The sequence below is a fragment of the Cygnus olor genome, chromosome 2, assembly GCF_009769625.2.
Source record: "Cygnus olor isolate bCygOlo1 chromosome 2, bCygOlo1.pri.v2, whole genome shotgun sequence".
NCBI lineage: Eukaryota > Metazoa > Chordata > Aves > Anseriformes > Anatidae > Cygnus > Cygnus olor.
In genome coordinates this window covers 66,695,302-66,708,039 of record NC_049170.1, presented here as the reverse complement: position 1 = coordinate 66,708,039, position 12,738 = coordinate 66,695,302, and the positions used below count along the sequence as shown (strand labels likewise).

At 36.6% G+C, this 12,738-nt stretch overlaps 1 protein-coding gene across 6 annotated transcripts in view; it reads left to right on the top strand.

The window, feature by feature from the left end:
• Positions 1-12,591, top strand: part of UBP1 (upstream binding protein 1) — a 38,761-nt gene extending 26,170 nt beyond the window's left edge. For 3 of the 6 annotated variants that reach the window (XM_040546854.1, XM_040546852.1, XM_040546850.1), the window contains 8 exons: positions 2,814-2,917; positions 3,667-3,721; positions 3,949-4,039; positions 5,219-5,309; positions 6,029-6,138; positions 6,804-6,946; positions 7,509-7,560; positions 10,740-12,591. In XM_040546854.1, the coding sequence (XP_040402788.1) occupies positions 2,814-2,917; positions 3,667-3,721; positions 3,949-4,039; positions 5,219-5,309; positions 6,029-6,138; positions 6,804-6,946; positions 7,509-7,560; positions 10,740-10,777 (684 nt within the window). In that variant the 3' untranslated portion in view covers positions 10,778-12,591. Of the gene's footprint in view, positions 1-2,813; positions 2,918-3,666; positions 3,722-3,945; positions 4,040-5,218; positions 5,310-6,028; positions 6,139-6,803; positions 6,947-7,508; positions 7,561-10,739 lie in introns of all 6 variants that reach the window. The other 3 variants (XM_040546853.1, XM_040546851.1, XM_040546849.1) reach the window with 1 other exon arrangement.
• Positions 12,592-12,738: the final 147 nt, after the last annotated feature.

The window sequence follows — 12,738 nt, the reverse complement described above, 5'->3', positions numbered from 1 at the left end:
ACAAGAAGGACTGCAGCTGCTTGGGGCAAGAACCCTTTACTTCATAGGTTTCCTGAAAAAGCTCTGTGTAATAAAATTGCTGCCCTGTTCTCTAAAGATGATGCTATATGCCAAAATGTAAGACTGTTCTGGAGAACACCCTGGTTTTTTGATGATTTGGTATTTGAATATAGTATGGACTTCTTTGCCAAAGCTCATTTTCACTCTCTCGTAAAGCATGAATTTGGGTGTACTCTAGTAGACTGGAAGTAGGAAGGGAAAGGACAGTAAACAGTGGCTTAGAAAAACTTGAATTTTTGCAGCTCTTCAAAAGTTAAGAACATTGAGTTTGAATGCCGCATATCCCAAGTCTGAAAAGTCATGCTTGGAAACAAAGTCTTCCATTTTAGCTCAGTAAAACCATGAGTCAAAATTTATAACTTCATTTGTATCCCATACAGAAGGGTGTTAAAGATAGGAAACCAATATAATTTTCTCCTTATCAAGAATTAATCAGTGTTCAGAGATTAAGGCATAATTTCTGGAGTACAGTTGTATCAGTGGTATTGTGTAAGTGTACTAGTAATGGAGGGCAGTTAGTACTGAGACCTTTGGTTAACTGTTTTGGGTGTAAGAATGTAAGAAATATCCTGCTGGATCAGATCACAAGTCTGTAAAGAAAGTCCTGTGCTCTGTCTCTGGCAGTGGCAATTTGTAGATGATGTTTTGTGAGAGTCCGCAGCAGGGAAGTCTTGGCACTTTCTGTGGTCCCCTCCCCTCGTAACCCCCGTGTCCAGAACTGTCATGTGAGATATTAGGAAGCACCTCTCTGCTGAGTCTTTTCAGTGACTGTTAATGGATTTGATACCCAAACATTTGTCTAAACCTTTTTCTGAATCTGATAGGATTAAGAAGTGTGGGACAGTTGTACATGTGAATGGTTCCAAAAACCTTAAGCAGATTGAGTTAGTAGCTAAAAGACACTTGAAGGATATATGCTGTAGCCATTTTTATTTTTACTTCTTATTTTTCATGCTAGGCTTTTTTGTACCTTGAACCTTTCAGAATTAAGTATCTCAGTGCTCAAACGTTCTTTTTTTCCCTCTACAACCTATGTGACAGAAGAACTGAGCCAATGGACGTGTTGCAGGATTAGTATTATCACTACTAGTACTTTTTTTTAACCAACTGATTCAGTCTTGGTGGATAACAACATTTTTGCAGGAAGAGGAGTCAAGGGCAGGACGTAAGTGTCTGTATAGGAGAAAGAAGGCTACTCTCTTCTGGTTGGGATCTTTTTTCTGAAATGTGCTTTTCTTCCCGTGTTTAAACTCAGGCTGTTGTTGTGAACAACTTAACTAATTTTGAAGGAAAGCAACATTAACTGCAGTACATGACTTGGAAATGTTCAAAGCCTGTTCTCTTAACACTGATGCATTCTTCCTTGCCCCTGAAGTGAAATACATTTTGAACCCTATCTTCCAAGGAGTAGTGGTTAAGGATGTACAACTTGAAACTGTGCGTCCAGATAAACAACTTGCATTAATATTTAGTCAGAGAATCTCAGAAAATTAAGGAAAATGCATTTCACTTCAAAAATATTTCAGCAGAACAAAGCTAATATTATTATGTTGAGCTTTTATTTTACTATTATGTTTTTGGAGTATGTAATTATTTGAGGTGAATTTTAAACTTAGCTTGAAGAGAAACAACAGAAGGGAAGTGCACAGAATAGGAGGAATCGTGGGTAACACTAGAAGGCCATGGAAGAGCTTGCTTTGTGGGGACAGCACTGGTTGTAGTCGAAATGCTGTTAACTGTTTTACAGAAGATTTCAGCCAGCATTAGGCTTACCTATGGTTTCCCTCAGCTAGTGAAAGGATCTTTCAATGGAAAATTGTTGAAACATGTTTCCATGAAGTCATACTTGTTTCTACCTCCCCTCCCTCTGCAGGGCTATGATACAACTCTGGAAACTTCCCTACAGGGTATTTATTTAGCTGGTTTATATATTAGAAATCTTTGTTGTTTTAACAGGCATGGTCTTAGCTTACTTTATCTTGGGCAGCTTGGTTGTTTTAATACTGTCTTTGAACACATCAAAATCTGTTGGTTTTTCTTTGGTTTTATTTAAAGTGATGAATTTGCAATGGTATTGGAAACACTAAAAGCTAGTGTCAAAGAGCTTTTATGACGATGGTCTAAAAACTATCCAAAAAAAAAGACTTTAAATTAGATAGCTGGTTCATTATACACTTGTTATGGCATAAATTTGTGCATAACAATTCCAGTTTAGAAAAAGCAGTACATGTAGCATAATTTTAGTCCAGCAGTAAATTTTTTTTTATTTATTTAACAATATTTCTACTGAAAATTCTAGCTGTATTTAATTGCTTCCCGGGCAGCTTTGTTAGATTTACCAGCAATGTGGAATCTAGCTTCAAAGTTCTCCTTACTCTTGCTGAACTCCTGTTTTGTACCTGGAGTTTGAACAGTCCCTTCATGCAAGGATGAAGGAAGTGTTTTGAGCAGATGGCTTGGGGTTAGTTGGTTTGGTTTAAACTGAGTAATCTATTCAGGTTCTCTGTCAGTTCCACCACTAATAACTTCACTGTGTTAACTGCGAAGGTATATGTGTAAGTCTTCTTGAAAGAGCAAGTTAAAATTGATTCTTGCCTGGAGCATCTACATGTAATGTGTGGGATGGAGGGAATCTTTATTTACAGAGCAAAATTCTGAGTGGGAAAAAAAATCTGGGTCTAAGTGGAAGAACTATGCATCAGAATAAAAACTGTATTGTTAAAGAATTAAATCCAAGTTTCTCTTACCTTCAGTGCTCACCATGGCCTGATACTCCTACGACATTTGTAAACAACAGCCCTACTCCTGCTCCAACCTTTACCTCTGCTCAACATAATACCTACAGTGTCCCAGACAGGTCAGTTTCGTTTTCTGTAACCAATTAGAGATTGCATTTTTAAATAAAGCGTATTCAAAAGAGCTTTCTGAGTGAGTTCAGAAGCTTGCTACTGTTTCCTGATTTCACGGGGGAATGAGAGAGATTTTATTGTTTTGTCTTACATATTTATTTTAGAGTGTGACATATGCATCATGTGATTCAATTATAATGTAACTTCTTTTGCTTTAACATTTTTCTTCCATGCTGTTCACTGCTGGAAACTTTTCTTCTTGTCCTTTGGCATATAGCAAATACTTTACCTTTTAACGATTCCAATTTAGGTCTTGTCAGTGTATGGAAACTACTAAGCTTTTTTCAGTAAGAACAGTCTCCCATTTCCCTCATACAGGTAATACAATATGAAGGAAAAAAAAATCTTTACCAGCTTTATAACAGAAATTGTATTAGTAAAAACATGTTGTATTGAGGTATTAATTAAACTGGGGTGATCGAGGAATAATTTATAGTGGTATTGTCTGTATTCTTTTGTTTAGTCTGCCTTGTATTTTATTACCTCTTCCTCAGTCATCCTTTAAGACAGCTAAATGACCATATATCCTCCCGTGACTGTTGTAAAGCTGCTTCTCCACTTGATAAAGAATACACAGATAGGAACCAGATGATTTGCGTATCAAAGTGTGATGATCGTTTTCTTGATTTTAACTTTAATAGTCCCAGTCTATGCAGCGTTTAATTTATCTTAATACTTTTTTTTCTCTCCTCTGTAGTAATTCCTCCTCCCCAAATCATCAAGGAGATGGAACCTCTCAAGGATCTGGAGATGTGAGTGTTTCCTTTCTGGTATTGATCTTGGCTGTATTTGCACAGAGGCAGATATTTGTGTCAGTACATTTGATTTATACATGCCTAGACATTAACAGGTATTCAGTAAAAGTGTTTAACTGAGGGTTTTTTTTCATTATTTTGGGGTGTTTTTTTCTGTATTTCCTTTCCTTTTTTTTTTTTTTTTTGATAAAAATTACCACATCCAATCTTGTTTCTTACAGCAGCTTCATCCTTCAGCCACAATCCAGGAAACTCAGCAATGGTTGCTCAAGCATAGGTTCTCTACTTATACAAGGCTTTTTTCAAATTTCTCAGGTATCTAAAACTTAATATTTATTTAGAGTGTTTGTGCTAATGAGCAAGTTTTGTGTGGAAAATTGCTCTCTAAAAATAAAATGGAACCAATATTTATTGTAGCTTATAGTGTATAATTTGCTTGTTAAGTGTTTAATTTTCAATGACAAAGACCTGTGGAGGAAATCTTTTAAACCAGTTCTTTTCGATTATAGTCTTCGTATGTTCATAAAAGTCTAATACTAGCTGTCTGATACATTTCCTTTGAAGCAGTAGATGCATTTTAGTTCTTATTATAGTACTTCAGCTTTTATTGTTATTACAATAGTATTTACAGGTAATGATAACAAAACATTCTTGCTGTTTTTTAATCTATGAATTGCTAGATCATCTCTGGATTGCTTCCATAATAAAAGCTGTCTTTTTTTTTTTCTCTATCTATTACAATTACTGATTTTTCAGACTGTTGTTTTCTTCGTTGACACCCATGCTGCTTCTAAGAAATACGCTTCCTTCCATTCTGTGTTTAAAACTGCTTAATATCATTTACTGAAGCTTCCTTTTCTGAAGTAAGTGTTCTGGGAAGTAGTTGTTTTCACAGCTCACTTATTCCCAGGATCATTTTAAAAAGAACTGCTTTTGGATGGAAGTATTCCACAGACTGGATTCATCCCACAGGATGTTGATTTACTGATGTGACTATGCTGATTTAGTTATGCCACCCTTTAGGAGCATCTCCTATATATGAGCACAACGTAGTAACTTAAGTACATGCAAGGTAGGATGTGTTAGTTGAATGCCTGAAATGAGTCAGTTGAGGGTTGGGGCATGTGAGAAACTATCAAATTTTTGCTCTGTATTTTGCATGTGTCTAAAGTACACTAAGCTGGGTATATTTGAGTAAGCTGTTGTCTGGATAGAGAACGGATACCTATCTCTACTAAAATCGTGTGTCTTGCAGATTCTGTACTTCTAAGATGTGTACACCATCATGAAAAACTAGTCACCTTCAGAAAATCGGTCTTTTTTTCATAGTGCTAGCTAGGTAGCGCCTATTAAAATGTTGCTTGCTTGTTCATGTTTGCAGGATTCCACTTTTATGGTTGAATTTGTTACTCCTGGTTTAAATGAACTTACAATTTCTTTTTAAAAGTAGAAATATTCTAAAACAAACTTAGTAAAATCCTCGTGTTTCTCCAGGTGCTGATTTATTAAAGCTGACAAGAGAAGATCTGGTACAAATCTGTGGTCCAGCCGATGGAATTCGGCTATACAATGCACTGAAAGCCAGGTAAAACCTTGAACGTGTGGCTGATTGGGTTTTGTTGTATCGCGCACCAGAAGAGCACTCCCTTCCTTGGAGCAGGAGGTTGGGAAACCAGCGCTCAGTGGCTGGATGAGCCTTGATGCCTACGTGAGCTGCCCCAGGATCTGGTAGATCCTTTCACATTTAAAAAGCAACTCCATGTCCTCTGGGCAGACCCCAGGTGAGATGCAGGCGCTGATAGGTTCAGAGGTAAGCTGTAAGACTGGTACCAGTGCAGTTGGGCATTGCCAGTTTCTTGAAGACATGAATTTGTTGCCGTAACACAAAACCTCTCATTTAGGTGAACTCAGAACAACCTGAGGCTTGACTACTAAAAAGTTGACTACTGACATATACAGCATCCCAACTATCTGTCCGATTCTGACTGAAATGGGTATACAGTTCCTTAGTAGGACTTGTTCCTATTCAGCTATGTTCCAGGATTCCAACAAGCAGTGTCTTGATGAACTCAAAATTTACTGAAATTTTGTTTAAATGTGGTATGGTAGTATCTGTGAAACTGCTCACTGATGGTGTGATATCAAATCACTGTATTAATAGTTTCTTTTGTCTGAGAAGAAAAGCATTTCAAGTATACTTCTCTATGCTGTTAACATAGCAAAAAAAATTACCTTTGCAAATCGGTTTCCGTATTTCCAGAGCAAGCAAGCTTTTGTGTAATACGTGATTTGTTTGACTTGCAGGTCTGTTAGGCCCCGTTTAACAATCTATGTCTGTCAGGAGCCATTAAGGAGCGTACAACTGGAAAGACAAGATGCAGGCAACGGTGATAGCAGCAATGGTGCAATATATGGTATGGTACATAAGCGTCTCTTTATGTAACATTTTTGTACCTTAAAAATATAAAAGATTGCTGGTGTAGTCAGAATGACATAGCTGTCTGGTAACACTGTAGGACCTTAAAACCCCTCAAGGTTAAATCATCGATTTTTTTCAGTCCACTGATAAAACTAACTGTAGTTAATTGGATAACTAATTAAGAAACATTCAAATTAGCTGTGCTGTGTTGTACAGCCAGGATATTAACTAGATGCATGTAGATGAATATAAAAGCAAAAGCAAATTAAAGACTAAACGTTCTTGGCTATGTTTAATTATGTTTCCCTGTCATTTTCTGTGCAACTGAGCCAAAACTGGTACAGCTTTGACAAGTAAAACAGCCAAGCAGTGTACAAGGTTATGGTTATTAGCACAGGGGTACCGTGTTATTTTCCTGGGAGCTAGCGGCTGTTTCAACATAGATGGGACCTTAATGTTTAATTGTAAACTTGTGTCAATCATACAATTAAGAAACTGGAACTACCTGCTTGTTAGGTGAGTACACTGGGGGAGTGGAGGTAAGGCTTTTAGGTTTTAAGATTTTTGAGAGCCAGGGATATACACAATTTCCATTTTTTTCGTGTATTAACTCATTTCTAATTAGTATGCTGTTTACTTATACGCTTTTTTCCCTTGTAGTTTATCATGCAATCTACTTAGAAGAAATGGCAGCCTCAGAAGTCACACGCAAGCTTGCTTTGGCATTTAATATTCCTTTGCATCAGATCAACCAGGTTTACAGACAGGGTCCCACTGGTATCCACATTCTTGTTAGTGATCAGGTAAGAGAAATTTTATTTTCTTGAAAAATGCTTTATTTATGAATTCATGAGAATGAAGGCTTTCTTATGCTTGCTTCTTTATTACTATGTTTTCTGTTTAGTAATACAACCTAGTATTTGATTTTTTTCTTTCTCTTGTACCTTGTAAGGAGCCTTTAAGTACCTTTAAATGTCAATTCCTCTACCTGAATAATCTCAAACTACGAGAAGAGAAGGACTTCTGAGTCCCTTAGTTCTGAGATGATGCAGTAATTACTTAGTGTGTATTTATTTTGTATATGCCCAAAGGCATGTTAAGTACTGTTGAATATGGCTTACTCGAGCATCTGCTACATATATTTAGACTTCAAAAACAGCCAACAGTAATAGGGTCCTAACTGGTTGTCACATGATTAACAAGCAGTACTTATGATAGAAATATGTTTAAATTTAATTTGCTATATGCTTGTCACAGCTGAATACTTGCTGAATAAAACTGAAGTATGCAATTGCTTATAAAAGGCTTTGTTTAATATCTGATATAATTAGCTTCTGCATAATAAAAGGTGATTTTTTTTTTCAGATGGTTCAAAACTTTCAAGATGAGAGTTGTTTCTTATTCACCACAATAAAAGGTACAGTGTCTTTTAATGATAGCTAAAGACAAAAATGTTTATTCCACCAAGGAGTTTTGCTTAAAGCAGAGTACTGTTCTAGTAACTTCCCTGAGCAAAGAGAAACAGTGGTTCCATTAAAGGCAGACTTGCCAAAAAAACTGCATGCAGTAGTGGCAGAAAGTGTACGTGAGTTACTCCTCTCTTAGGTCCCTTTCTAGGGACTGAAAGGCTTTCAGTCCCTATGTAGTGCTGCAGTTCTACAAAGCTTTCAGTACAGACCAGTGCAATGCTCAGTAATAAGTCTCTTAAAATTCAGTCAGTTGTTACTGAATAGTGCTTGCCATTCATAAGTGTTGAGAAAGGTTTCAACATTTAAAAAAAAAGAAAAAAAGAGGGAGAAATGAAGACAGATAGGGAGGGAAGGAAAAGGTGAGAAAGAGAAAGCAAAAGAAGGAAGAGGCGAGCGAAAGAGAGGAAGAGATAGAAAGGAGTAAGGAAAGAGGGAGAAAGATCAAAAGAGAAAGAAAAATGAAAGAGTAAGAGAAGGGAAAAGAAAGACAGGAAGAAGGAAGGAGAAAGGAAGAAAAAAGGAAAGATGGAACGAAAGGATTAAGAAAGGTAAGAAAGAAAAAGGAAAAGCATAAGAGGGAGAGAGAAAGGGAGGAAGGAAAGAAGAAAAAGAAAGGAAAAATGGGGAGGGAAAGAAAGGGAAAGAAGGAAAGCAAGAAGGGGAAGGAGGGAGAAAGGAGAAGGACAGATGAAGTTAAAGAGAAGACAGGAAGAGAGAAACAGGAAGAAAAGAGGTGAAAAGATTGAAAGAGGGAAAGAAGAGAAATAAAAACGGAAAAAAGGAAGAGAGCAAGCAAGAGAGAGGAAGGAAGAAAGCAGAAAAGAGAAAGTAATAGAGAAAAAGAGGGAGAGGAAAAGAAAAAGCAGAGAGGAAGGAAAAAGATGGAAAGAAAGGAGGAAGAAAAAGGAAAAGCAGCATAAAAAGAAAGGAAAGCAAAAAGAGGGAAAGAAAAAGAGAAAGGGAGGGACGGAGAAAAAAAGGAAAAAGGAAGGAAAGAAAGGAAGAAAGAAAAAGGAAAGGAAGAAAATGAGAAGAGACAGACAAGACAAAAGAGGGGAAAGAAAGAAAATGAAAGGAAGGGAAAGGAGAGAAAGGATAGAGAGGGATGGAGAGAAAGATTGAAAGAGAAAGCAAGCAATGGAAGAAAGACCAAGAAAGATAAAGAAAGAAAAGAGGAAAAGCAGAAAAGAAAAAAAGGGGAGAGCGGAAGAGAATGAAAGGAAGGAAGGAAGAGAAGAGATGGAAAGAACAGAAGAAAGGAAAAGCATAAAAAGAGGGAGAGAAAGAATGCAGAGGAGGAAAGCGGAAAAGGAAAAGGTAGAAGGAAGGAAAAAAGGGGAAGAAAGGAAGGAAAAGCAAAAAGACAGCAAGAGAATGAAAGGGAGAGAGTGGGAGAGAGAAGGAGAGGAAGGGAAAGAAGGAAAGAAGGATAAAATAAAGGGGGACAGAGAAAGGGAGTTAGAAAAAGAGGAGAGAGAAGGAAGAAGGATGGATAAGGAGGGAGGGAGAGAAATTGAAAGAGCAAAGAAGAAAGAAAAATGAAAGAAGGAACAAGCAAGAGAGGAAGGAAGAGAGAACAAGAGACAAAAAGCAAGGAAGAAAGCAGAAAAAGAGAAGAGAAAAAGGGGAGAGAATGAAAGAAGAGAGAAAGAAGGTAAAGAGGAAGGTAGAGGAGGAAGAGTGAACGAAAAAACAAGGGAAGGATGAATGGACAGAAAGAGAGAGATAGAAACAAAGGAAGAAAGAGACAAAGACAAAGAGAAGGAAAGGGAGAGAACGAAGGAATGAAAGAAAACGTGAAAAGAAAAAAGATGGGAAAGTGGAAGAAAGAAAAGGAGAAACGGAGAGAAAGGAGGAAAAGTAGAAGAGGAAGAGGGAGAGTAAGGGAAAGAAAGGGAGAGAGAAAAGAAAGGGAGGGAAGAAGAAAGAAGGAGGAAGGAAAGGAAGAAACAAAGCAAACAAAGGAAAAGAAAGATACAGCAAAAGAGAATGAGAAGGAGACAGAAGGAGAGGAGAGGAGGAGGAAAGAAAAGTACAGAGAAAGGAATTTAGAAAAAAATTAAGAAAGAAGAAAAAGGAGAGGGAGGGAGGGAGGAAATTTAAAGAAAGGAAGAAAAAGAAAAAGAGCAAGCAAGAAAGAGGGAGGAAGGAGGAAGGAAGAGAAAACAAAAGAGAGAGAGGAAGATGGCAGAAAAGAGAAAGAAATAGTGGAAAAGGGAGAAAGAAAGGGAAGAAAGAATGAAGAGTGGAAGAAGATAAAAAAGCCGTGAGAACAGAGGAGAGGAGAAGAGGAAAAGAAAGCAAGGAGAGAAAGAGGAAGAAGCGAGAAAGAAAAGAGAATGAAAGAACAGAAGAGACTGTTCATTAAGATGAATGCCATGCTTCCTTAGGAATCCAATTTATTTCTGATAAAACTTACCACAAAATTGACATAATCAATGGACAAGTTTGACTGCAAATTTTACCTACAGAAACTGCCCCAATTTTTAAGAGCCAGTTACAAATTGTAACATTTTTGCTTCAGTGTAAGGAAAAAAAGTTTGCTGTAGATGAGCTGGATGTCTGCTTCACTTTACCAGCATTCTAATTTGAAACCCATTGTTTTGTAGAATAAAATCTATTCCTGTCACTAATGATTGTTAGAGACTTGTTTTTCTCAGTTGTTAAAACTCAGTTGTTGAGTTTTTCTCAGTTGTCTTTGGTGGTACTGCTAGCTTCTAAACAAAGTCCACAGGATTCCAACACAGGTCCCATTTTGGCTTTCTCGTTTAGGGCCAAGCATCAGAAAATATATGATTGAAAAAATATACTAATACTGATTTATTGGTCTTGCAGAAGTTGTTAACTTCCGTCTATGATATTAGCTGTCCCTGTCAAATGATGTGGTTTTAATGTGAAACAGGAAGAGTTCAGAAACAAATGCAAACAAAATCTTTTAAACTGTTATTAAGCACTTAGTTTGAATAGCAAGTTACCAGTATTTTGGGAGTTTCAAGCTTAATAATTCATAGCATTAACAAGCTACTTCAATACAGTAAAAACCAAGTTCATTCCTTGATATTTTGTTGCACTGGCTAGTACATTTATGGCTCTATTTACAAAAGACTGACACTTCTCTCTTTTTCAGCTGAAAATGGTGAAGGCTTCCATATAATTTTGAAGTGATGTCACATGATCGCTAGACATATTCCAATGCAGAATGAAGTCCTGCCTAAAGATTATGAAGATCATCCAAAAACTTCGGATCTAACTTCACTGTATAAGATGTTTCATATTGAAAACACAAGATGACCTACCTTTCAAATGAGCTGTTTGATAAGTGAACTTCTTTATCACTGCTATAGCTAAGTGTCCTCATGAGAGGTATAATGCCATGACAGCTTATGTACAGGCATGGAAGACAATGTAAGCAAAGGTGCTTGCCCTTTACTGAAATAAGGCAAATTATGGCCAGTAGATACAGTTTCTAGAAGTGAAGCGCTATTGCTTTTCTGTTACCTGTATCCAGTTGGAGATGAATGTAAACTTATTTGAGGGCATTTACCTTTCTGTGCCAGTTTGTCTATTACTTGCTTGTACCTTATGCTGATTTTATTTGTTGATGTCAGCAGAGCACATATTAATCTGTGTGGAAATGAGCAGTTAAGCTGATAGTGATCAGGTTGTTGGGTCTTTGAGAGTAAAGCTGTCAAAACAGCTTCCATGTAAATTGTTTATAAGAGCGTATGTAAGAAGTGTAAATGCCAGAATAGGGCTTTTAAGAAGTCCTAGCCAGATGCAATATATGCATGCAGCAAACTGCATTATCAGTAGTACCTTATTGGACGGATTAATATAAATCCTATGGGGTACCAAGTAATTGTGTTTTGCTTTAACAAATTTAATGGAAAAGAATCACCTATGCATCCTTTATTTTTAGTTTCCTAGATTCTCTGCAGAGCACTGCTGCAGTTTAACTCTTTGCTTGTAACGTTGTGAGTTTAAAAATACTAGCAGTGAGAGGTGGATTTTATGACTTATGGAATTATGCTCTTGAGGGAACTTGACCCACTGGCACCAAGGGGCTATCATTGCTTTCAGCATCAAGTAAATTGCTTAAAAATTGCTTAAGAAACACTAAATAATGCACCCTTTAAGTCTCCTTACCAGCAGGTAAAACCTTGCTGAAGTCACTATTATGAACAATTATCTTACCTTTTCTGTTGACTCTTTGCCCTCAGATGCATACTGTAAAACTGTTACAGTGCCTCTACCATATGACCAAATATTTACTTTACTTTGAACCAGAAAATGTGCTTTTTCAATATTTTGGATATTTCTAGTAAAGACATGGCACAGCATTTCCTATGTTAACATTGTTTCAACTGTTTTAGGTACTCAAAGGGGAATACTTCAAAAGGTATTAAGTGACAGTTTCATACCTGTCATTTTGTGCCTTTGAAAGTTTCCACCTTGATCTCTGGCTTAAAAGCTTGGGAATAGTTTGCTTTTTATGCTGCAGTGTTCATTGTGAACAGCTACTACAGCATATAAAAAAGCAACTTTGATTTTTCATTCCCTCTTTCATAACTGGCTCAAGTGCTTAGAAGAAAAGCTTCTTAAACCTGGCATTTTGAAAATTTAAATTCATCGAAGCTAAAGTTTTTCCTATTTTTATTTTTTTCTGCACTGAAAGTAACATTTTCTGTACTTAAACTTTTCTGCCTATAAGTTGTTCATACTCGGGTATTGTTTGGTCCTAGTATTTTTCTTGAACTGACAATTGTCTTCTCAGCTCGTACCATATTCAAATCCAAATGTTTTATGAAAGGTTGATTGGAAAGTATCCAAATATCTAATTTTAAAGAATATTGAAAGTTGTACAGTAGTTTGTCCAGCTCACTTGAAATTGGAATTAAATTATGGCACCAGCAAATTGCTTTTGTTTTTTAATAAGATGTACACATTTCAATTTAAGTATAATAAATGTTTTTCAATAATTTTGTAAATGTTCTTTTCATTTCTTCTAACATCTTGGAGATACTTCTGTTGTTAAGAGTTAGACTGTGAGGTTTATCCTGGCAGTTAATGGTTGGTAAAAGTAAATAATCAAAGCAAACCAGCTCTGTGGTTTACCCTGCACCCAA